Consider the following 27,728-nt stretch of genomic DNA (forward strand, 5'->3'; position numbering starts at 1 on the left):
TAAAAGTTGAAACCAAGATAAGGGTCGGTGAGAAAGTTGAAATGAAAAGGCATGAGAGACTAACAAGGCATATATATATAAATATTTACATATTTTGTAACTGTTGGGATTTTTATTAGGCCTTTTTTCTTTAAAAACACTCACACATTACAGCACAGCTAAATCTGTTGTCTCTTATAAGAGTGTAGTGTACTACTACAAAACAAAACAAAACAAAAGAAGCATAGTGATATGATTTTATTTTCTACCATGCACACAAACACAACATACATAAGATTGTTTATTTATTTATGGAAAAGAGTTTAAGCTGGTTCCAGATCTCATTTGCTAATATAATTATAATCTTCTAAAAATATTTGTGTTGAAGATAAAGAAATATTTTAATTGAGACAATTATTTTAATGAGTAATTAGCTGGGTCTGCCTCTACCTTTATCTGTTTGTCACATGTGAGATACCTTAACTTTGCATGCTCACAAGTCACAGTCCACGTGAACTCTAATGTCTACACATTACACACTCACCTCACCACTATAAATATATATATTGGGAACGATTACACTTCATCTTTTTTTTTCAACACCGGTGTATTTTTTTTCTATTTCGGTACCTGAATAGTTATAATAAAAAAAAAATTATATGATGGTGTACATTATAGCTATCTAGAACATCATACAAATTTTTAAGAAATTCTGAATAAATTATGATACCGAAACAGGGTCTAAACTGTCTATTGCACACGTACCTATTTTTTTTGTGTGCGCGTGTAAAATTTGATAGTTTGAACTCTGTTTTCGGCTTCGTAAACTATTCAAAATTTCTTGAAAATTTACAGAATATTCTAAATACCTACAATGTATACCGTCATATAAAAAAAATTAGGATTATATTTATCCAAATGCCGAAATAGAAAAATAATACACGGGTATTAAAAAAAAAAGTAATACAATGTAGTCGCTTCCTCTCTATATATATATATATATATAAAATTATATTACACATTTGTTTATGCCTGTAATCCTCAACCCATTATTTTTCTTTCTCCTTATACTTTTTCCTTTTGTTTAATCTATTATTGACCCTTTTTTATTCCAAGGCAATCCTAGAGATAGTGAAGATTTATTATTGAGCTGAAACAATGAAGCAAAAATAATTGGCTGATTATTTTTTGTTTTTTAAATATCTAACTTTTTTACTTGGTTTTGGACCATTTTCTAAGGCTATTATAATAGTATATGGATCTCAAACAACCTTTTGTTAGGAATTAGCTATCTATGACCCTCAAGAGCTGATATTTTATAGATTAATTGTGGTCCAATTTTGGTGGTAAATTAAATGCTCTTTTCCTCAACCAATTTTTTTTTTTTTTTTAAAAGTCAATGTCTAAAGCCCAATCATTTCATTGTATGTTTCAATCCCATTTCTAAGTGCCTAAATAAGACATCAATAATAACCACCTACTGACAGCTGGGAATTATTAATTTCTCAACTTCAATTATTTATATATATATATATACATTTTTTCTTAGACTACCTCTCTTTCATTTTACATGGAACCCTTTACTAGTTCACTCTTTAACTTTAACTCTCTTTTTGATTTAAAGTGAATCTTTGACTTTATTACCATATAAGGCTGTGTATCTAAGGGTGGATTTCTTTTCATCTAGCTTTCCCTTTTTCATTGCATTGCCAATTGTGGAATGAAGCTATGCATGGCATAGTTGAAACTACGGGTGTTCATAAAACCACCTACTCCGTACAAACTGCCTACACTGTACTGTAATTTGTAGTTTAGAATCCTTCACGGTGTAGTTACGGTTTGTATTTTTGCCAAATCGCGTGGTGCGGTGTGGTGCAGTTTGCGGTTTTAAATTTTATAAATGCGGTTTAAACCACACTGCACCGCATCATTATATATATTAACTTTTTTATATATATATTTTTAATTTTACTACATTTAAAATTAATGCATAAATATTTATATAGTATAATATAATATACACAATATCTAGAAAGAAATATAATGTTTGATAAGATACTAACACATATTCAACTTCAATCGAAAGATATCCTCCTTAATTAAAATAGTATTTACTTTTATATTATATTTTTTATTTGTTATTAGTTTGTTATATTTTTATTGTTTTGCTTAAAGTTTATTAGCTTGTTGTACATTTAATTATTTTGTTAAACACTATGATTATGAGATTTATCATGAATCTTTCTTAATTATAATATTTAATTGTTAAATTATTTGACGATGGGTATAAACCGCCAAAATCGCACCGCACCACACCGCATTTTTGCGGTGCGGTTTATGCAGTTTGAGGTCTATGTAGTGCGGGTTGCAGTTTGGAAAATTGTTCAAACCACATATGCGATGTGGTCCAAAAAATTAGAATAAAACCTCACCAACCGCACTACGAACACCCCTAGTTGAAACCCTTTTTTTTCATAACATTAATTAACTTGGGCAGTGTTTAGGCTAACTTTTAGAATTACCCATAAAAGTAAATTTTACTTTTTGATGGTGCTCTCTGAAAAGAGAGAAAATTGCTTTTAAATGGTAGCTTTTTAAAAGTACCATATATGTTATCCACCATTAGGAATCCACTCTTGAAAAAACAGTATCATTATACATGTTTTGATATGCTTAGTCTTTCTTTCTACATTATGAGGCTTCACTTAATTGAAATATAAGGGCTTACTAGGCATGTTTTCAATTATAGATCTAAATGAATTTTTTTCTTGACCAATTTCTGGCAAGAGAAATGATTACATGTGTTAGACTATAATTATTGGGTCATTTTCTAAATTAGAAAAGAAAAAATAAGCTACTCACTAAAAAAATTAGATTAACTACCAAAAGACTGTACAGTCAACAATTTACAACAATCTCAAGAAAATGAGTCAGTTCCAATAATTGAAAAATCTTCATTAACTATGGATAGCAAGATCAGTAAACACATTAAACATTTTCATGTGCTAATAAAACAAATGATAGAAAGGTATTGAATTATTTGGAGCACAGAAGGAAGTGAATAATAGACCAATTATAGCCCTCTTTTTAGAGCCTTTAATCTTAATAATGTGACCATTTTGTACAGCTAAAGCAACACACTTCTACAGCTAAAAGCAAACCCTTATAGTAAATGTCTACTAAAGACTATTACTGCACCAGCACATGCTACAAATGTTAGAATGCTTTTTTAAAATTAAAAAAATAAATGTCATTAAAATTCAAATGCAGACTCCAAAACTGAACTGAAGCAATCAAGCCATGAAAATTGTGGTGATATATAGTTCAATGGTTTTGAAGCTGAGTGTGTTCCAGAAACTGAGGTTAAGCCAGTTGCTTCAACTTGAGAAATTGTACACATAATTTTGGTAAAGGAAAAAAGAATTACTTTACTGGAGAATTGTCAGTTAAATTTCATCAAAACATGATCAATACACACGTACATAAATATATATATAATATATTATATCCGAATTATATGAATGGAAGCTGAATGACTTCAAAATAGGGCGATTTAGACTAGTAGAAAATATCAAACTGTATCAGAAGCATTTAATATAAGCAGTCATCTGATCAAGGGAAGTAGGCTTCACTCTAGCCTGAAGCTACCTTTTCCACCACTTCTTTTTCTTCACTTTTCTGCAAACAGAAGCTTTGCCATTAGATTGATATCCACAAATCAAACCCCTTTGCTTTTGAGATAATTTTGCTAAAAAAAACTTAAGATAAACACCAAAAACAAGCTGAGGTATATGTTGAGAGTATGCCAAGTTTCATTATTCTTGTGCACAAGAAAACATTATTCATTAGAAATTGGTGCTTGCAAAACAAACTAAAAATTTACAAAGTAAATGACACACTATTAATATGCTATAAAACATCAACAACTCCTTGCAGTCCTCATAATATGACTTTGAAAGACTGTAAAAGTAGGTCAATTAAGTTGACAGGAAAATGAAGCTGGACTATTCATATCTTCTCGTTTAAGCCATCTAATGTCAGATATGAAGAAGAGCATTGTACCATTTTGTTTGCAAAAATGGTAAAGGACCCAATTGAATTTTATCAAGAGCTGAGGTGGCAATTTTTGGATTGGTTGGTCGATGTAATTTGGTATTTTTGAATTGATTCACAGCCAATCAATAAAGAAAACAAAGATGCTGCTTTGGCCCATGATTGATAGCCAATCAATAAAGAAAAAGCTGCTGATTGGGCCGTGATTTGGCCTATTTGAACTGATTTTTAGCTACCATTTGCACTATATCATTTGAAATCATTGATTAATATAGGGAAAAGTGAAATAAACAATAAAATGGGACAAGATTTTATGCTAAGAGATCAGGTGAGATGAGCTAGTATATACTGGAGTGTGATGATGCAGAAAAACTTGAAACAGCATTCCATCTTCCTAATTGTATGGTTAGTTCAATATGGTAAAGACAATTTGAAAGAGAGGAATCAAGTTTAAGGATTATAGCCAATACTTTTCCAAACAAATTCTTGTCTAGTTGATCATGCATACTTTTCTTTTCTCTGATAGAGGAAAGCAGAATCCCTTCAGAAATGCATGCAGGGTTTATAAACACCATCTTCAAAACTTAGATAGAAGAAAGTATGATCCTTTATGAATGCATGAGTGATTTATGAAAATCTACATCCTGATACAAGAGAGAATAGCTGGCTGATAAGCTATCTAGAAAGTCTATAAATGAAGTCAAGACCATGCCTACTCAGACTAACCAAAATAAAACATATAATTATGGGTTTTCTGAAATTTAGTCCAAGAAAATTTTGGAGATAAAAATAATATTTTGGTTCTAGATGTAGTCAATCTTCAGAAGACCAATTTTTTATAGCAAATCCATATAGAGCAGTCTAATCTAGCTACTTCTAGTTGCTTGGTATACATGTATAGGACTTCTAGTAACTCATAAGAGGCATGCTAGTGAGTTGCATAGCTTTCAATAATAGGCAAGAGAGCAAGCAAGAGTTTCAATTTTAGAGCTATAGAGGAGATGAAAGATATTTCAATAATACAAATCACCATAATACCAACTGATCATAACTATAGGAGTGACAGCATGAAATGAAATGAAGTAATGAACCACGTAACAATGTTCCTGCTCATAATTTTCTATTCAGAATCTAGTAAATTGATCAGTAATGGACTGATCTTTGGGCCTTTCTGTTGCCTTATTAGTACAACTCAAACTAGCCTATTGATGTTTAAAGGGACCAACCAATCTTTTCAACCTCCAACAGTCATTTTGCAAAACCTATGTCCTTTGCTTCTCTCTCTTACATAGAAATAGTCCATCTTATAATACCTTATGAACACATGCACAGTCACCTCCCTCAAATAGCAACTCCTAAAGATAACATTTCCCAACATTCATATCCTTTTAAAATTGGATGTTGCAAATGATACAGGAGCAATTTTAGCCAATACATACATAGCCTCAGATATTCTAAAGATTACAACAAACCATAGGTATTAAACCAACAACGTGAGCGTAGTTTGAGGTAAACTAAGGATGCTTGAAACTTAAAAAAAAGGGAGATTTTCAAGACCTATGAAGCTTTAAAACTATTGACTACAATATTGACTATGACAATTAAGGTTCAAAAACTCAATTTTTGTTTCAAATAATAATTTGAGCTTTTGTCAAGAAACAATTCCACGTCATATTTTACACTTAATCTCAGATTACTGAAAGACCTTATAAAGGTTCAAGTTCAACTTGAAAGGTTATTTAAGAACTTTGTCACTCTGACAAGTGAATTTATCTTATAAAAATTAAAAGATATAAAACCAAGAAGAAAAAAAACACAAAACACTTCATGAAAAAGTTTCTCATTTTATTTTATTTGCCATTGTTTGAGTTTGCAAGATTCAGATGTGCTACCAAGCTCTGAAAAAGCCTTGATACTCTAATTTGTGCATCTTAGTCTACAAACTAAAACATTAGCATTTTTGGACCTAAAACAATTTAAAATCCCTGCTTATAATAGAATAACGTGGATGTATATAAATATATATATAAATTCTAGGCATGAACATGTACTTTAAATTTAAATGAAAACATTTCTAATGCAGTGTTAAATCTTGCTATTATATATTAGCCTTTTGAAAAAGGAAAATTTCTAAAGTATTATTAAAAGTTATATCAACTTCAGTATAATAATTTTTTTTAATTGACATATTGTCATTAAAATACTTTTTAATATCTGATTAATATTTTTTTTGAATGGATAATATCTGGTTATTAGTTATTATTAATGAAGACTCTTTCACTTATTATTTATTTAAAAAGTTATAATTTCAATAAATATTTAATTAAATATTGTACCAAATAATATGTATATTGTACTTCAAAAAAAATTGTCAGAAAAATATATACTTCAAAAAATACATGTATATTGTACAAAATATAGTATTTACTAGATAGGCTTATTTGTTAGGCTACGATACTAAATACATATATAATAGTGCATATTAGCATATAGATATTTCCGAGAAGAATAATAATATGTGAACCAAAACATTAGACCAACTAACGTGGCATCAAAACATTAGACCAACTAACGTGGCACTAGTTGGTGTAGTATTTTGGGTAATAATTTTGATACACAATCATCACTCTTCCGAAAAATATGCAAAAACTTGTACTGTTGTTATCCAAACAGGAAAAGTAAATTATATAACATAAACAATAGGGCACAAGGATATCCTTAACGTGGGGCTATATGCTTACATCTACAAAATCAAAGAAAAACAATAAAATTTCAGTATGTAAATGAAGATTGTATATTACACTCGCTAAAGAAACATTAGATAAGAAAGAGTCCATAACTTGGACTTGGTTATTGGTATGCTTTGGATGAGAAATCCTTTGGCTACTACTCATATCCAAACTAAAGCCACCATTTTGGCCATAAATGTGTATCCCATTGAGCTAAGAAGCATGCATAATGGCTTCTTCTTAATCACTAGTTTACCTAATATTGGTCCTAATCTTATAACCATATATGATAAATCTCTGCCTCGGCTAAATATTTTCGCAACTTTCTATTATTTTTAGCTCTCTCTTGCAAGGTTTATCTTTTGCACAAACCACTGAGCAAAAGCCAAAGCTCATTGTAGAAGAAAGTAGTTAACAACCAAAATAGACCCTTCTTCTCCTTATTTTTAGTCTCATTTTGTTTTTTTACAAAGGGGTTGGGTATTCAATTTGGTAACGATGGATTTTGTGTTACTTTGAGAGGTATTATATATACATATCTATCTATATCTATATATATAGATATTGGCTAGGTTGGTGGGAAATACAAGGACACCACTAAAATTGTTATTTCGAATTATGTGCAAGATGTACAAGAAGCGTACATGCTTCATTCATTGTAAGTGTACTAAAGCAACAATGCAATCTTATTGTGAGTTTGTCATGCAACCATGCTAAGGCATACAACAGCTACAAAAGAAGTTAAAAATGCTATTTGGCTTCAAAGAAACAGTTACTGCAGAAACAGCCAAAATATTATACAACTAACAAGAAATTAAATGTCACCAAAAAAAAATGTACTTCATTAAAGATGGTAGAAAAAGGGGTTATTAATACAGTTAAGAGAATAGTTCTATAATAATCAATAATCCAACAGTCATGGTTACCAAGCACTGTTTGGACTTGGTATGCAGTAGATAAAACTTTGGGAGGAAAAACAACCAAAAATAATCTATATAAATATTTTAGCCAAATTGAAGATCTGTGTACAAGACTAGAAGATTAGCCTTGGTAAAAAAAATCGTACTTTTAGGTTCTAATAAGCCAAATAAATAGACACATAACCAAAATAGTGACAAAACTATAGCCACAGGGTGGCTTTACAACTAAAGTCAATGCTTTAGCTTGGCAATAGCCAATGGATGGTTCTCCTTCTAAAGTTCATGGACCAATCATGAACTCAAAGTTAACTGGCTTCCACTTTCCTAATATTACTTTATTCTCTTGTCACTTTGTTTAGCAAATAGAAGGTACAGGATTCTATGGTTTGGCTGAGATTTAGTGGTGTGACTATTGGGGTGTAATGAGATTATTTTTGTGGTGGCATTTGCCAATAGCTCTTGTATTATAATCTTCTTTTGCAAAGTACATAAATTTTCTCTCTATTATTTGATTGGCCTGTAAACTTATTATATATTTCCTCTATACAAGTATATTGCTACAGAAACTGGTATGCTAACACTATACTCAGGTATTCCACTATCACATTCTATAGGATTTATATCTGTTTTATCTATGTAAAGATTAAATCATGCTTAAAAAATTGAATTAAAGTCATTCTAAATTTTGTTACTAACGTTCTAGCTGGGATCTTAGTAGTAGGACCTAGTACTATGCCTATTCCATCCCCAGCCCTCTTTTCAAATTGTCAAACAGAAGCTTAATAGTAAATGAACTTGTTGCATTGCTTTAATAAAATTAATTTAAATTACTAAACAGTGTTTAAAGCATAACTACTTTTTGGGAGTGTGTACTGGAGTTAGTAGCAAAGAAAATATATTATAAAATACTGAGACTTCTGGTATCTCAAGTCCAATCACAACTGCCCCAAAGTTAATAAACCAATCAAGTCTTCAAAACTCCTTTCACTATAACCTAACATATAAAAGTTATACAAGGCACTGAGCAATGGCTTATAATTAGTTTCTAAAGTTTGTAGGATCTAGGATGAAAAAATAGTTAATACTTATGAGAAAAATAAGGAATGGTTGCTTAATATTACAAGTCTTTGGTATCTGAGGCAAAAAAAAAATGGTGCAGATGACGAAGAACATGGTCAGTTTTGCCTTCTCAATCTTCATCTGTAAGAGTTCAAGTAATTTGTCTCCCTTAATACTTTACTAGATTAGTTACTCTCATTTCAAGTTTATAACAATTCAAGAAAACCGTATTAGGCTTTTTGTAAATGGAGTTATATATCTATTCCTTAGTTTAATATCATCTAAGTTAAAGATAAAATGCCATAAAATTAATAGAAATTTTTTTTCATCAAATACAGGTAGTGCAATGATACTCAATACCAAAACAAAAAAACAAAAGAATGCAGGGAACTTAGAACACACACATTTTGGCTTATAAAGAATGTAATAATATTAGAAGGGAGTCAAACATATCTGATTGTGATTGTATAACTGAAGGCCAAATAAAAAGGTTTGAGAAGATAAGGAAAATAAAACATTGTTTCAGTATGATATGAAGTTTTCTTTTGAATACGAGTCCTGAGGGAGAGACCACGTACAAAAATAGTTTTAAGGGAATACTTCCAATGAAAATAGATTTCCATAAAAATATCTTAATTTATTTGGTACGGCAATCTGGATAATTGCACTGCAAGAATTTTCTTTATTTTTCTTTTTAATTAAGGAATAGTGTTCAATCATATCCTAATACAATATTCCAAAAGTTATGATCAATGTTTAGCGCTAGTTTTAATCTACATAAATTTTTTTTTTAATATTAATTTCACAAATAGTGTATACATTTATTGCTAAATAGCAACTATCTTATTTAGGAAAGGCATATAATTATTAATAAATAAATACATAAATAAAAGGAAGGTCTACACTGCGTCCCACCCCAAGATTTTTTTTCAAAAGGAAATGAAAAATAATATACATATGGATTCTAAAGGTCATATCCAAACATAATATTCCACTTTTTTCCAACCTATTCTATTACCTATATGTATGCCATTATTTCCTTGCACCATATATATATTCATAAACACCTACTGTACTAGGTTCAAGAACCAATAATCCCTTTTATTGTTAATTAATATAAACTCTTGTCTAAATATAACTTTCCCACTATTTCACGACTTTTAAAGAACATAAAAACTCAAGTGTTAGCTTTTTAGGAGCTTGAGCCATTATAGCTATAGCCCCATTGCACTTCAATTTTGTTTATCCTATTTCAAAATTTCAAAATTTATTATTAGGTTTTTAGTTATCATTAATAAAGTAACATATTTACATCTTTCACTATTAAAGTAAGTTTTGGTGAAATTCAAACGTAATAACTACTCATTAGATCTTTTCATCATCATGCACTACTTTTCTAACCATGATATTTACTTAATGATTTATCTTATCTAATAGATTTTTCTCAAAGACAAAATATAGGGAAAATTTCGGGTGCATCCTACAAAAGAGCATACCGGTACACTCCTCTCTAGTTTTTGCCTAGAAAAGTATTTTCGACACAATTTTTTTTTATGGTTGTGTATATTGTAATTATTTAAAACATACCGTAAATTTTCAAGAAATTTCGAAAAATTTACCGTGCCAAAAAATAATAATTAAATAATTTGATAAACTCGTGACTATTTTTTTTATAGGCGTGGAAAATTTCTTATTTGGATATTGTTTTCAGCACTGTAAATTATTCAGAATTTAGTGAAAATTTGCAGGATACCCTAAATAACTACAATATATAAGGATATAAAAATATTTGCGCCAAAAAATCCTTCCCGAACCAAAAACTGGAGAAAGGATGCACTGATGTGCCCTTTTTGGGGTGCACCGAAGAACTACCCCAATATATATATATGGATTTTTTTAACATGTCAACTCTCTCTCTCTCTCTTCATTGATAGTTATTAGCTAATAGACAAGAATGCCTAAACCTTAAAAGAACACAATGTAAAACAGTAATGGTATATGGAGTATTACTATTTTGCACCTTAAGTTACCCAACATTAAATGTGGTTGGTTAGCAACAGTACATAATACTTATTAATTTTAAATATGTGGAACCCGATATTGGATTATACCAATCCAATAACAGTATGTCATTCCTTGTGGTGTCTTGTGGTGTTGGACACCAGTGCTCATAGCGAATGTGATCATCAGCTCAAGCAAGAAGAAAGAATGCTAGAACTACTACAACTACGTGCATGGCAGGCTTTTTTTAAAAAAACTTTTTAAGCCCTTCATGTGATTCACCTCGACAAATCTAAAAACTAAAACCAGTAGTGATTAACTTCCGACATCGGTTGCCATGTGTTGTGATTGGAAAGCAGGAAAAGGAAATAAAATAAGAGAAAGAAAACGCTAGAAAATGGGAGAGTGGACACTCGTAATTAATAAAGCAAGCTCTACCGGAGTAGCATTTACATATTTTTTGTTAAAGCGAGGTTGTTCCTCTCATAACCAACACATGACATAGCCACGGGGAAGTTAACAACTGTCAAAGACTTAACAAATGCTAGAGAGAAGGGAACCAAAGAAAGAGAACAAAAAAGGAGACAACCAGCCGATCGAATCACTATTCACAACAATCCATGCAGCATGGATCAAAAGAGAAGACATTATATATTTATTTATATATTTATATTTATAATAGAAAACATATAACCATAAAAATATGCCCAATGCCTTTCGACTTATTTAAGATTACCAAGAAAGCAAAACCTGTTATCATTCATGGTTGTATGCACTCAACACGTAAATCCAAAAAAAAAGCAATAAAAGAAAGAGAAATATATATAATAATATATTTCTGCGTTAGAGACGGAAACCTATGCTATGTCATGAATGAGGAGAAAGAAACAAACAAACAAACAAGCAGAGATCGATATGGAAAAACAATGAAACAAATTGTAATAAAAGATAAAAAAGACAAATGGTAATGAGAGAATTGAATGGAGATTACCAGAAAGAAGAACATGTGCCAAGAGGAATCTGCATATGCCATTAAATTCAGTTCTTTCCTTTTCCCTTCTGCTGGTCAGAATGCCGGTTACCATCGCCGTAGCAGAGTTGCAGTCGGCCATCAACAAACCCAGCTGAGAACTGATGGTGGTGGTTGTGGTTGCTGTGATGGTGATTCTCCATGGGAGGAGCAGCAGCAGCCGGAGCCGCGGCTCCTATGAAGAAGGGTACATTATTTGTTCCGTCTATGGGAGAAAACCTCTGAAAGTGAGGCAAAAGAGACGGTGAATTGGACTGAAGGGTCCCCCTATTGAAACCAGCAAGGCCGGAAGAGATAGAGAAGTTGAGGTTGTAGTCACCCCCATTGCCGTTGGGTTGGGACGTGGCCACCGGAATGAGATGTTCGGGAACAAAAGAGAAATGTTGTGGCAGTACTGTCTGATCACCATTATTATGGTTCTGATGTTGATGATGATTATGATGATCACCAAACGGAGACATAGACATAGACATTGACATCGTCTGCGACGGTAACGAGTTACCCAGATGGATTTGCCCAGAAAACCCAGAAGATTGGTGATGTTGTTGTTGTTGTGCTCTCGAAGAAGAAGAAGATAACCCGAGAAGCCCTGAGGCAAAGTAATCCATATGAGCTCCTCCACCGCCACCGGTTGCACCTGGGTTTTGCTGGGTGGGACTAGAAGTGTTGTTGTCATTGACATTACTCATTCCAGCCGTGAGAAGCTCAGTAAAAGTTGAGTTTTGAGAAATGGAGTTGATATTGTTACTGTTGTTGTGGTGGTGGCTGCTGCTCCGGTGGACAATCCTGGACTCATTCTCTTTCTCCTTCTCCTTAGCAGCTCTCTCCCTGGCTCGCTCCCGGGCCTTAACCCGGTTCACCCGAATATCAGACCGAGAGAGAGACAAGCCAGAGCCTTTACTCGTCTCCGAAGTACTACTACAAGCAGATTTCGACAAAGAAAGATTATGCTGCTGGTTTTGGTTTTGCTGCTGCTGATCTTGATGATTCTGATAATTCATACCCTGATCAGTACCGTCCATCTCAACCTCAGCTGAGTCAAAACCTTGTTCGGTTCCAACACTAGCCCTCTTCTCATCGCTGAGCTGCTTAGGCGTATCGGGGAAAGAACTGCTGAGAGAAGGAAGCTCAGCAATGGCGTCCGACGCCGCATTGATCAACCACTCAACCGCTTTACTGGGTTGATCGAACCCCAACCGATCTTGAAGGTCGTAGAACTGAATCGCCGTCGTCACCGACAACCTAACGCGCCGGTCTCTCAACCCTTTCGAGGTCCACACTTTGCTGTGCCGATCTTTACCACCAGAGGCTCGTGAAACCCTAATAATTCGCGACGAGTGGTGCCACCCACGAAGCCGATTCGCGCCGCCGCCGGCGTTGATGACGGATAGGTCAGCAGCTCCACCTCCGCCGGCCACCCTTTTAATCTCTCGGCCATCTACCTCGTCATCAGGGTAGTGGTCGTTTCCCCCTTTCTGGCCTAATAGCTTAATATTACTGGAATCACTCCTACCATTTCCAATCCTTGAGTACTTACACGCTTGTGCTTGAATCTCCTCCACCTCCATAGCAGTACTTTCATGCCTTTCCCAAACAAAAACAAATAAAACAAGTCGAACTCATCAAGACTATGCCAAAAGTTACCAAAGACTTAACCTTTTGAGCTTCAAGTTCTTTTTTTTTTTCCTTTCTCTTCTTTCTTATTTCGTTTCACTCTTCTTATCCCTTGGACACAGAGAGAGAGAGAGGAGAGAGAAAGTGGTGAAGGGTATGAGAGAAAGAGGAGAAGAGATGAGAGTTGGTGATTAGAGAGAGAGAGAGAAGAGATGAGAGGTGCAGGTGCAGGTGGGGTTGGCTGTGTCCTATTGCATTGATGACGATAATTCAGAGAGTACTTTGGCTTTGTATTGATAAAAAGACCTTTTTTTACGCTTTGATATATCACAGTCCAAGTCAGGAAGAGGGAGAGGGCTCTCACTCTCACTCTCTCTCTTTTAAGCTTTTTGCAGTTTTGCAGAGAGAGGTGAGTGATGGTGGTGGTGGTGCTGCTGGCTGCTGTGCTGGGTGTGCTTTCAAAAGCTAAGCTTGCAGATTTTTTATAGCCTCTTCTCAAGCCTGCAAAACACAAACAGGAAAAAACCATTTGACAATAAATATGAGAGCTTAATAATAAGTACATCAAAAAAAATATATAAATATATAAAAATATACAATAACACAGTAGTACTATATCTATATACAGATAAGTAATAAAAGCAATACTACTCACTGTTTGTGTAAGCCTTTTACACAGCCTAAAAGATCTGACTTGGTATTAATCTTAGCTTAGTTATATATATATATACAATTAAACTGAAAAAACAGCTAAAGCTTCATGCCTAACAAAAGGGTTTTAAAGAAAAAGATAAGCTTTAGCCGAAATGCAAAGGAAAAAGCACAACTACTAACACTAATTAGTAGTAGTATACAGTTATAGCATACATATAGTAGTAGTAGTATTAGTACCAGTACAAGCTCCTATTTTAAAGACTATGATCTGTAATAAGGACCCTTTTTCTTTTTCTTTCCTTTTTCTCTTTCCAGCTTCAGATTCAAGCTAAAGAAGTAAATTTCAATACAAGCCGCCGATTTGAGACCGACCCTTTTGAGAAGAGAGTATTTAAAGACCTTGGCTGGCCGTTGCAGTCCCTAAAAATGGCAGACTCATACATATTAGACCGCCATTATATATATACATATAATATTTAAAATATGCAAATGACAAACCTTGAACAGTGTTGGATTAATTAGATTCTGGGGTACAGGTGTCAAAGTCTCTGGGGAGCTAAACGTTGACTGTGATTTTGTGCTTAAATATTTTCTTTTCTTTTTTCTTTGTAAGCTCACAGATCTGTGTATTCAAAGTTCATGGGATCAGTTCCATTACTGCAAAAACCAATATAACCATAAACAAAAACAAAACACTAAATTCCACATATTAATTTCTTAATTAATCGTAATATATATACACACTCTTTCTCCTCTCATTGCCACCACTGGCCACTGTAATATCATCAATCCCATTTTAGATTTTCATATGAACACCTCCTCTTTTGAGTTTCTATCAAAATCTTACCTTTTCAGCTCATGATTTTGAAAAATATATAAACTAATAAATCTGAAAACCCATTTACAAGTTGAAATTTTTTTCTGTATATATATATATTGGAAATTATATATATATATGACAAAATAAGCTCCAAGTGAAGATCAAAACCCCACGAACCAAACTTGAATTCACAAAAAATCTCAGCTCAGATTGGGGCAAAAACAAAGAAAGAGAGAAAGAGATTCAAAATAGTGAAAAAAGAAAAGAAAAAAACTTACTGATTTGACAGTAGGAGTAGTTTAGGGTTGGTTTTAAGCTAGCACTAGCTACACATATATATACTAGTATATGTTTGGCGAGTGAGAAAACGAACGAAAGAGAAAGAGAAAATCCAAGCATGTGGGAATTTGAGGGACAGTAAATCTATTGAGAGAAATAGATTAAGTAGAGAGAGAGAGAGAGGTGTCGATCTTCATAGTGCCATAACTAAGATTAAAAAGCCATAAAATTAAATAAAATTAAATATTTGGGGCCATCTTCCTCATTCGAGCAAATCACCGGACTTATCGGCAAAAAAAAAACAAAACAAACAGACACAGCGCCGTTCCCCTTAAAACTTTTTTTTAATTTAATTCCGCTTTTGCCCCTCTCATTCTTATTTTTTTCTGTTTTGCCCTTTTCGATTTTATATTTGTTTGTTTTTATTGATTTTTCTTCTTAAACAAATACTGATGCATATGATTTTTCTTGGGATGTCTGAAACCAGATAAATAAAATAAATAATGTTAATTTTTTTTATTTTTTTTGTAGATATATATGTATTTTTCTTCTCATTTGGACTTTTCTTCATCGTTGTATTATTGGCTTTGATAATTTATTTATTTATTTATTTATTTAATTTTCACATTTTTGGTTGGTATTTGGTTTGGTGAGTAACGATTCTTGTTTGTATCTTAAAAGATTTTTTATTTATTTAATTTTTTGTTTTTGTTTTTGTTTTTGTTTTAAACATTATCATTAACTTGAATTTATTATGCTGAATATTCTGTGTACTTTTCTTTTTATTTGTTCCTATCTGGCTGATTTTTTTTCTAAGCTAGAACAAATCTCTTCTCTGTCTATATGTAATGTAACTAGTAATATTTATTATAAAAATAAGTACTACAAATGAATATAAATACAAAATAAAAAATTAATGGGATTTGTTTAGGTAAGAGTTCACATAAATGAGCAAAATTAATAAATAATAAATAATTATAGAGGATTAAGATGATGAAATGAAGAAGATCACTATTAATGATGTCATTAGATGAATCACATCATGTCTTTATAGTGTGATATAATTATCATCATATTCTCTTAATCCGTTAATATGGTTAATATATATATAGAGAGAGATAGAAATTTGAGTTGGAATATTAGATAAGTATGAGATAAAAAGCAAGAATAAAAATAGAAATTTGTTATCTAAATTTGAATATTCTCATTTAACTCAATATTAGTTAGGTGTACAAGTTACTACGTATAAAATTATTAAATATTTAATAATTATATTAAAATAAATTTAAATATTATAAAAAATATATTATTATTAAAATGATATATAATACATAAAACTAAACAAACTAATATTGCACCTTATTTTCACCTAATATTGTGTTTGGTAAAATTTTTGTTTTTGAATTTTTTAAACACACAAATGAAAATATTATTTTTATTTTTGTTATTTTATTTTTAAAAAATAAAAATATGTTTCGTAACTACTTTTGTTTTTTGTTTTTTAAAACAAAAAATAATAAATACGTTTGAATAAAATGAGGTATTGATTGAAGAAGAGAAGAAAAAAAAACTAAAAATCGAAAACGGTTTAAAAATATTTTGAAAGTAAAAATTTTTTATTTTCAAAATTTAATAAATTTTATTTAAAATTTAGAAAAATAATAAATAAAAATAGAGTTATTAAATACTATTTTATGTTTAATTGTCAAATTTCTAATTATTTAAATAAATAACTATTCTTTTTAAGTATTACCAAATAGCATCATAGTTTTATGATTTCACTTAGTATTAGTTGTGACAATATTTTTTCCAATGATAATGATGATTATGTGGCCAACCTAAACTATATGATTAACTATTTTTGTTATCATCTTCACCAAAAAAAAACAAAAAAAAAAACTATTTTGGTTATCATTAAGCGATGAAAAGGATTAGTTTAGAAAGCCATGCATATAAATAATACATATTAATTATTTAACTTTAATTATCAACAATATATATAAATATATCAATGTCACGCTAACGGGAGTCTTAAGTAATCATTTATTTTCTTTGAATAATTTACTTCTTCTAATGTTTTCATTGTCTTCATTAATACTTTAATGTTATGTGGTTCTCTTTTTTCTCCATTGCCAAATTATTCAATTCATGTTTTGCATTTATTTTGGTTCTAATTACAAGTAAAGAGAAAATGATGAACACTTAGTATTAAATTTATAATATCTTAACTAGCTAGTTTTAAATTTGCATACATATATATATATATATATAACTTAAGGTGGGTCTATTGGCATGATATTTTTTAATTAATTAATGATTATCAAATATATTAATTAAATAAATTCTCATTTACTGTTATGAAATAAATATTTCTTTTCTTACCCACCTCTAAAACATTTAGTATATATTATTAATATATTAATGAGTTTATTATTTTTTTAAAATACATAATTTAATTTTTAAGTTTCACTAATATGGAAATAGAATATTGTAATTTTACTAACTATCTTGATTCTATTGAGATCAATTTTGTTAATTTTTCATTATTCATGTTCATATTTATTCTTTATTTGAGTTAAAAAAAAAATTTGTGATAAAGTTTTTTCATTCTTAAAATATATATTATTTTAATTAAGAGCATAAAAAATGCTTTATTTGAAAAAATAATAAATAAACTATAGAGGTGGAAAAAAAAATTTGGAAAATTATTTATTAATAGATAATCTTGTATAAAATAAATTTTAAAAATTTATGAATATTTCGAAAATGTTAAGTACGGAAAAAAAAATATGTGTAAGCACCCATAATTTAATCATCATTCATTGAAAAGAAGAAGAAGAAGAAAAAAAAAGAGAGAGAAGTCATATTTTATTTTATACTAATGGTGAACCACATACCTTATAATTAATAAAATCTAAATACTAAATATTAAAATAGTTGTATATACTAGTGGTAGCACATAATTTAATTTATATAGATAAAAAATATAATAAAAAAAAGTGTGATTGATAAAATTAAATATTAAAATAGTTGTATATTTTTTTCATTGTTAGTGATATATTTTTTACAATATATACTAAAATCATTTACAACTAAAACTGAATACATTATCAAAAGCTACATGTACAAAATAGCTTTATTATCTCGTTTACATATTTTGTCATTTTTTTATTTAGTTGCATAATTAAATTACTAAGATGCATAATTTATTTAATATTTTAAAGTTAAGAATTTAATACCAATCAAATTATATTTTACATGTATTTAGTTGGCAATTTTTAAGTCTAAAATTGTTTATCACAGATTTGGCTAACGACACTAAATCTAATATACGACAAATAATTAAATAACTGAATGATAAAATAAAGAACATTAAGAATTTAAAGTGCTTTGGCCCCAAGTATTGGTAATGACATACATCTATTTGACACTTTCATTGAATAAAATCCCAAACTCAACATCAAAATAATAAGATTCAACTGAGTGAGAAAATACAAAACAATAGAGAATTTCTGTATGTACAGTGTGCATAAAAATAAATGAGTTGTTCAATCAAGTTTTTATAGACTTCAGGACTTTACATAATGGGTTTTGGGTTTTAGATAGACTTTTATTACGATATTTATAGATAAATGACTAAAAAATACATTCAAAATCCGATACAAAAATAAAATACATTCAAAATAGATATTCAAAAAATAAGATGCTCGAGCTATGCATCTTGAACTTTATACTCGACCAGCTACATATTTATCGAATAGTTACATCTTCAACGTCCAGTGGTATTCTTGTTGTAATGCTTTTGTAGCACATGCACTTATCTTGATCACTATATCCGACCAAATATTGATGTCATATAAGTATTCTCTTTGTCAAGTGCCCTTCAAAAGTGTCACATCATCAAGTTATTTTTTAGGGATAATATGGTGCAAACTATTTTTAAAATTAAATACTTTTTTTCTAATTGTCTTTTAGAAAAAATACCTATGAATTTCATTATATAATAAAATATTCAAAAATTCTAAATTAAAACTATGAATTTAAAAAATTTATTTGATCAAATTTTAATTATTTAATTTAGAAAACTTTTGTTACACCCAGATTTCGAGCCATGAGAATTGTGACCTCGAAAGCTGGATTCATAATGAATGGACTCCTAATATCTGGAACACGTCCGAAGCCTAGGCATCAAGCCTGCAAAGCAGAGGCGACTTCGAAGATGGTAGCCTCGAGATCCTCACAAGCTCGAAAGGCTGACCCCGAAATACGTCCGTTCTCGGGATAGCCTCGGATTAGGGGTCCCGAGCTCGACATATGTATGAGTTCGAAACCACATGATTTCGGGAAGATGCTATAGCTCAAAAATCGATAAGAGACCTGGGTGAATAGGGCCTTGGCGATATAGGATAATAACTTTGAATATCCTAATGAATCATCTATAAGAGATGCGGTCTACATTGATTACTATAAATCCCCTATAATCAAGTGATATTATTTGTTCAGTTATACGCCCCCTGATCTTCAGGGGATGTTTCTTTGTATATAGGATTGCTGGCTTTTAATGCCATTTAATTTATTTGCATATACAGAATAACTTCCCGAAATATGTGGAATAGTATTCTGAAATATTCTCTATAAATAGAGAGGTCATGCACCATTGTAAATGACCGAATTTTGGTGATCTTGAGAGAAAACTCTGGAAAATTCATTCTTGAAGAATTTTCAGAGATCATCTTAAGTTTAATAACAATGACTCGTGAACTAGGCAGATTTAACTGCTGAACCACGTAAAAAATCTCGTTTGTGTTATCATATTTCCTTTGGCCATAACTTATTATTGTTTTCGTGCTCTTATTTCACTGTTGACGAAAAACGGCGTCAATAACTTTAAAGCCAACAAAAAGTTATATATAAATATATTTTATTTAATTAATGGCTAGAACAATAAAAATAATTATGTAATTTCTCATTAAAAAAGAAACTAAACGACAAAATAAAAAATATGTATATTTATGTCTTATTTCACTATTACATATATATTTGGATAGACAAAATACGTTAAATGGCAAAATAAATAATTAATAAAAGAAAGAAAAATAAATTTAAGCATATAAATATTTTTCGGTCACAGTTTTGAAAACATAATTGATATAATAATTTAAATAATTTAATATGAAATTTTAAAATATGTGATGAGAAATTATTATGACTCATTATGGTGTTAGAAAACAAAAAAAATGTTAAATTTTAATAGAAAACAACAATTTTTATTAAATACACATTTATTATATATAAAGATCTATTGAAGAATTTTCACACATGTATAACATAAATATATAGCCTAATTCAATAAGTATATATATAAATATAAATAATCTATATTTGAAGTAAAAATGCCTATAATAAATGTAATATATCTTAGAAAAAAAAGAATCTACAAAGGAAAGATTTTTAAAAAAAAAAACAGTAGAGAGTCAGAATAAAAGAAATTATTGACACAATAATTAATAATTAAATTTTGAGAAGAAGTGGTAGATGAAAGTAAAAAATATGCTCTTTACTTCTAGTTGGTTTTGGATATTGAAGAGCTTTCATTGCAATGGAAGACTGGAATATATAAATATGTAAAATATTATTATTGCTCATCAAGGACTTAAAATAAAAAACTAACTTTCCAAAGATTAAATGTATAAAGCCAAAGAACTTTCCCTCTTATTAACTACTTTTCACTTGGGAGAGTGAGTAGCTGTACAAAGATAAGTATATTCAAAATCATGAAAGTGAAATATATATATTTACCTTCATACTCATTATGATTCTAATTAATGTGATCAATAGTACAACTGACCAGAATAATAAAAATTGGTTCCCCTGGTCTATCTATACAAAGAAAAAAAAAACCTTACAACTTATTTCTACTATATTCTTGATCAGCTTATTTTTATTAGATTAAATAGGATTTTTGTTCTCGAATTATTACTATTTTAAAACCACGCCCTTCAAATTTTTTGCGTTATTAAAAATTTCTCTCGAACTATTACCACTACTAAACTGTGCTCATTTGTCTAAAAAAGGTGACGTGACATATTGAGCAACTGACACGTAACTTTTTCACACCCCGTGAAGTATTGTTATTGTAGAGTTATGTCTTTTGAATTATTATTAAATTGTAGAGTTGTGCCCCTCGAACTGTTATAACTACCAAAACGTGTCCCCTGAATTTTGAATAGAGGGGCACAATTTAATAATGATAATAATTTGTGTAAGTTTTTAATAATGTAAAATATTTGGGAGACACGATTTGAAAATGGTAATAATTCGGGTGGTGAAAATCATATTTATTCTTTTCATTATGTCCGAAACAACATTTAATTTGATGAAAATATAAGTTTTAAAATATCACTTTCACAAAAATATTTATTGAAAGTTGGTTTGCAACTTTTATATTTTCCAAGTCCAACACAATTCAATTGTAATTACTGTCAAAACACACTAAAATATTAACCAAAACACACCAAAATTTTACATGATTTAGTGAATAAATACCTACTCTATAAGACCTTATCCATTTAATTATTATTTTTTTACTAAGAATCAATGATAATCTATTATCAACACCAAACAAAAATAAAGAAACAAACCAAAACTTTTTATTTGTTTCAATAATAACACATATTACCCTCTTCAATGCAAGTTCTTTTATTTAGAGCATCTCATTCAATTTTTACAACTAGAATCCCTCAAATGAAAAACATTGAACTCTCCCTTGAGTTTTTGATCTTGAGACTCTCTCAAAATTTGACTTGAAATTCATTCAAGAATCTATATATATAGTATTCTCCCACTGTCTCACCAAAGAAACACTTTTTATGTACGTCTTACTTGTAAGATTTGTAAAAATCAACACTAGAAACAATAGAAGATGACACTAATCAACAATTTAAGAAACGAATGAACAATTTAAACAAATATAATAACTATGCACTTAGGTCAACAATTAAATGTTGCCACAATTTGTTTATAATGAGCCAATTCAGGTAAAACAAACATTTACATTTAAGTTAAAGAGTTTTTTCGATAAATTTTTAACCTATATTAGTGTAAAATAGATGAGATGTAAGTGTTAATTATAAAAGGAAAAATATCATTTTGGCCCATGTATTTTTCTCGAATACGCGATCGGTTCTTATGTTTTGTTAAATGACAATTTGGACCATGTATTTTACAAAATGAATCAAAATAGTATCCTAGACCCGATTTTGGTCAAAATATTTTCAATTATTAGATCAATTCTCGGATCGTTAGTAATGTGATATGTTCAGAAAAGTAGAGAAAGTGGTCGAAGAGCTGAAAATAAAATATTATATTTGAATTTTTTTTTACCAAAATTTGGTATAATGTACTATTTTGATCAATTTTGTAAAACACTGGGTCCAAATTGTTTAATAATACATAGGGCCAATCGCATATTTGAGAAAAATACAGAGGCCAAACTGATATTTTCCCATTATAAAATGAGATTTCTAAAAAAAATATTTTGAAAAAAAAATATTCATTTGCAAAAACATTTGTAAATTTAAATTGCTCTCAGTTTCAGAAGAATTAATTAGTGAGTACTTATACTAGTTAGCTCTATGATGTGTTTAAAGATGTTGATTTAGAAGAACAACTTAATTAATGGTTATTAGTAACACTAGCATGGAGCCATATTAATTTGTGTCTCTAGAGTGTTGTATCCCTCTAAATTTTATTTTTATAAAAAGTATAATTAGTTTATTAATTGTATTAAGAAAAAAATCTTCAAAATCATAAAAAAGTAGCTACTGAGCTTTTCCTAAAATTAAAAATGAAATAAAAATTAATCCCCTAAATGCAATCTGTTTCTCTTGGAAAGTACACTATTAGAGATTAAATACTAAAATTTACATGATAAATATATATACAAGTATCAATGTGAATTTAATTTTGAGTATGATTACAAGTATATTGCTTCCCAACAATAGTGTAAAAAGATTAAACCATCCTTAGTTATTATGTATTTATAACAAATTTTTTAAGCGTAATTATTAAGCATCCATAAATAAAATGATTATCTTGGTTATTTATTTATTTTGGTTTGCATGGAACATAAGATAATAAATAATATGGTTTAATTATTGAATTTATACTTCCTTTCCATTTAAATTTATACTTCCTTTCCATTTAATTTAATAAATTATTGAATTTGTCAAAAAATATTTTTTGACAAAGTGAAATAAATCAAGTAAGAATAATAAGAATGAAACAGAAGCAAATGAACAAATAAAACCAAATAAAAGGATCAAACTCCATACGTGAGATAAAATAATATTAGATTGAATTAGTAGTTTTTATTACTATTTATTAACAATAAATTATGACAAAACAAAATTATTAAATATAAGCCTATTATATATATTTAAAATATGTACATACTTTATAAATACTAATATTTATATATAGGAAAATTATTGTTTGGTGATTGTTTTTAATTACTTCCTATCCTATAGGTACTTTAGTATTTTTGATACGTATAATAAGTTGCAATTCCATTTTTTTTAGATGACGCAGAGTAATGTATTTACAGGGAACATCCCATAATTTTTTAGGAAATTTTGAATAATTTAGGATACCGAAATCATGATTCAAACAGTTTGTTGCAAGTGTGCTTATTTCAAAATTTATATGTGTGTACAACATGCTGTTTGAATCATGATTTCAACATTTTAAATTATCTGGAATTTTCTGAAAATTTGTGAGATGTCTATTGTAACTACATTATACACAGTCATGTAAAAAAAGTTACAACTTATTCATATACCGAAAATACTAAAAGTACATATGTGTAATGGTTGTTTTTAATTACTACCTATATGTACTTTTAAAATTTTTGGTATATGAAAAAATTGTAACTCTATTTTTTTTACATGACGATGTATGATGTAGTTACAGATGATCTCCCATAAATTTTCAAAAAAAATTGAATAATTTAGAATGCCGAAATTAGAATTTAAACAACTTGTTATACGCATGCTTGTTTCGATATTTATACACACATGCAATAGGTTGTTTGAATCTTGATTTCAGTATCCTAAATTATCAAGAAATTCTTCAAAATTTGTGGAAGGTTTCCCATGTAAAAAAAATAGAGTTACCATGTAGCGTTCCAAATTTGTTAATAAGGCTTAAGGCCTTGATTAGTGTACTCGGAGTGCAATAATTGATTTAATTATGTTAATATGTGAATTAAATGATTATGTGATTAGAAATGCATGTTTAGGTGAATTAAATATGCATGTGAGCCCAATTTGGTTAGTGGGGGCATATTTATAATTTTGGCTCGTTGTGGGCGTAAATGTAAATTGTATGCAGGTCGTGCTTGATACCACGAGATTGTGGTGATATATTCGTGATGCATGATCTGAGACGGTCCTAGGGAGCGGAATAGCAAAATAGTCACAACGAGGTCAAATATTCGACTCGGGGTAAGGTTGGGGGTATTTTGGGAACATTGTTGGTGTTCGAGATTTACCGGGCAGTGGGTAGTAAGTTAGCGATTATTTAAGCGTGTCAGGGATTAAATGGGAAATTATAGGAACACTCGAGGACTTAGCTGGATGTGGAAATTGACAGAACTGCCCTTGGTGACAGGTATTTTAGATATTTTGGAGGCTGGGGGATAAGTTTGAACTTGGATTAGGCAATTGAGACCTTAGAATTAAGGAAAGACAGAAAATAGAAACTTTCAACACTCTCTCTCCCTCGGCTCTCCATCTCTCTCTTCGATGCTTGGTAGTTTGATGAGTTTTGAGGACTTGAGGCTAAGAAATTGAAGGATTGGAGGCTTGGGGTGCTTGGGAATCAACTCAAGGGTGAATATATCATAAATGTACGGTTTAAACTTAATTTATTTCTGATGAATTCTGCTGTAAACTTTAAGCTTGCATGAGAGTTGGATTTTGAGTATTTGGTGAGGATATGTAATTATTTCTGGATTGTTACGAGGCCTAGGCTATGTGGATAGGAAATATAGGCTCAATTCTAGGTTTAAATGGTGTTTGGAGTGTGAATTACGGATTTAGGCTCGGAAAAATGCAGTAGAAAGCTGGGTTTCTGGGTTTAAGGGGCTCGCGCCTATGACCCTGTTCTACAGGCGTCGCGGTCTGTGTGTGGAAAAGGGCCTAGGGAGCCCTTGAGATTGCCCAGGCGTCGCGGCGTAGGCCATAGCCGCGACCTGTGTCCTTTAGCAGAGAGAGCTTTGCTCTCTGACTTGCAATGGGCCGTGACCCTAGGGGGTGAGCTGCGACTCAAAATAGGGAAAAAGGGGCAAATGTGGGTTTTAAGCTCGGGAACCCAAACGTCAAGGCGCGAGAAGGATTCTACTACTCAGTTTAGTAGAATTCAAGGTCCCGAAGGTTAGAATAATATTCTGAAGTTCTTATTTGGTTTAGAGTTTGATGGATTGTTATTATGGATGCGTTGTGACTAGGTTTTCGTCAAAGCTCGGGTTAGGGGATCGTGCTTGGGGTCGCGGTAATCAATCAACTCGGGACACAGGTAAGAAAACTGTTTTTGCCCGTAGAGCAGGGCATGACCCTATTGTTTGTATTTCAGGGCATGGCCCTATTGTTTGTGTTTAATATATGTGTGAATATATGTGAATGATATGATGTGTTATGCATGCTAATGAATGAACGGCGAAGGCCGAGAACGGTAAAGGTCGGGTACAGCAAGGGGTCAAGATCGACGTTAAAGCACGTTGAGTGCAGGTCGCTAGGACGAGACCCCTTCAAGGGTGTTGTATCCACCCGCTCGGTGAAGACCGCGAATCCAGGGACTGGTAAAGCACCTGGGTCGGCGTAGGCCGCTATGTGTTTAGTTTGTTGATTGTTTTGTTGCATATTGTAGATTGACATGTGATATGTTATATGGTGAGTTTTCTTGCTGGGCTTCGGCTCACGGGTGCTCTATAGTGCAGGTAAGGGCAAGGGAAATGCCGACCAACCATGAGTTGGAGAGCATGGAGCAACAGGTACATGTTTGACCTACTTGGTTGCCACAACCAATGGTATTTTGGGAAATGTATTGTAATGATATGCTTTGTCGCTTAGGTCGACCGTAATTATATTTATGAGTTGTAATACATTTTCTAAATAGTATTTTGGAATCCCAAATGTATTACTTTTATGATTTTAATGAATGTTCAAACATTTATATCCAATGTTGTCAAATGAGTCTTTGTTTCAATTTTAATCACACCTTTTAACCTAAAACCTCAATTAACGAGCTAATGACACATTTATAAATAAAATGGTAACGACTCTAAGGAAATAGGGTGTTACATGCCATTTATTCATGCACTAAAAATACTAAAAAATACATATAAATAGTGATTAAAAACAAGCACTACCCAATAGTTTTCCATCTTTAAAATATGGTTTATCTCTTATATGTAACAAATAATGCTTATGTATGTAATTCAGAGACACTTCTTAACATTTTCCTTAGTTATTTTTAGGGATATTGGTGGTGATAATACCCTTTTTTTTTTCCAAAAGTTATACTTTAATACCCAAATTTTTTTTTTTGGTGGTAATAATACATAAATCTATAATTTTGGTGCAACCGTTAGTACTTACCGTTAACTGCCCGTTAAGTATCCACGTTGCATGTTTTTATCAGTTTAATTGACGGCGATAATATCAAAATCTTTTCAAAAGTTATACTTTAATACCATTTTTTTGCAGTAATACCTAAATCTACAATTTTGGTGCAACCGTTAGTACTCACCGTTAAGTATCCATGTGACACATATAGATTTTATGATGATTTTAGACTAAATTATTTAAATATTATAAAAATCATTTAAAAAATATAAAATATTATTAAAAGCTAATTAATAATATGAATTTTGGGATGATTTTGAGTTTCAATTTTAATTTGGGTTGTTTTGAATTTGCAAATTTTAGTTTTATTAATTAGTTTCTAATAATCTTTTAGATTTTTTAAAATTTAAATGATTTTTATAGTATTTAAAGAATTTAGGGATATTGGCGGCGATAATATCCAAATCATTTATAAAGTTACACTCTAATACCTAAATTTACAAGTATAAAAAATGTGTCACGTAGATATTTAACAGTAAATACTAACAGTTGCATCAAAATTGTAGATTTGAGTATTATTACCGCAAAAAAAAATTGAGTATTAAAGTGTAACTTTAAAAAAAAATTAAAGTATTATCACTGCCAATAACACTTATTATTATTATTATTATTATTATTATTATTATACATCCTTCTTTCTCGAACTACATGATACAATATTTTCCACTCAAAGTTTATTATTATTATTATTATTATGTGAAGTGGAATCAGATAGAAGAAATAAATGGGTTTGATGGACAACTTCAGAAATAAGATAAATGCCACATTTGTAAAGCTATTTGGTATTTTGCCTATAAATAAATACAAAATAAATAAGTGAAGCTAAAACAAAAGATGGGTAGATCACTAAACAGTAAATACAAATGTCTCATGTGTATATAAAAATATATACAGTTAGGTAAAATA

General features: G+C 30.4%; 1 protein-coding gene across 4 annotated transcripts; it reads right to left on the reverse strand.

Moving 5' to 3' along the window:
- Nucleotides 1–3,264: 3,264 nt before the first annotated feature.
- LOC133801897 (transcription factor TCP2-like) lies at nt 3,265–15,354 on the reverse strand. 4 transcript variants are annotated; one of them, XM_062240108.1, is made up of 5 exons: nt 15,138–15,354; nt 14,538–14,661; nt 14,277–14,459; nt 11,733–13,886; nt 3,265–3,657 (listed from the first exon to the last, which is right to left on the reverse strand). In XM_062240108.1, exon 4 carries the CDS (start codon nt 13,337–13,339, stop codon nt 11,780–11,782), a length of 1,560 nt encoding a protein of 519 aa, XP_062096092.1. In that variant the 5' UTR covers nt 13,340–13,886; nt 14,277–14,459; nt 14,538–14,661; nt 15,138–15,354; the 3' UTR covers nt 3,265–3,657; nt 11,733–11,779. The 4 variants fall into 4 exon arrangements, with proteins under 4 accessions (XP_062096092.1, XP_062096093.1, XP_062096094.1 ...); XM_062240109.1 differs by lacking the exon at nt 15,138–15,354 and adding an exon at nt 14,887–15,063; XM_062240110.1 differs by lacking the exon at nt 15,138–15,354 and having other exon boundaries at nt 14,538–14,680.
- Nucleotides 15,355–27,728: the final 12,374 nt, after the last annotated feature.

This window comes from Humulus lupulus, chromosome 9 (genome assembly GCF_963169125.1).
Source record: "Humulus lupulus chromosome 9, drHumLupu1.1, whole genome shotgun sequence".
In the NCBI taxonomy this organism is placed as follows: domain Eukaryota; kingdom Viridiplantae; phylum Streptophyta; class Magnoliopsida; order Rosales; family Cannabaceae; genus Humulus; species Humulus lupulus.

Bases quoted from the DNA above. Each gene is read 5' to 3' on its own strand.
- LOC133801897 (XM_062240108.1), bottom strand. From the start codon at position 13,339: ATGGAGGTGGAGGAGATTCAAGCACAAGCGTGTAAGTACTCAAGGATT.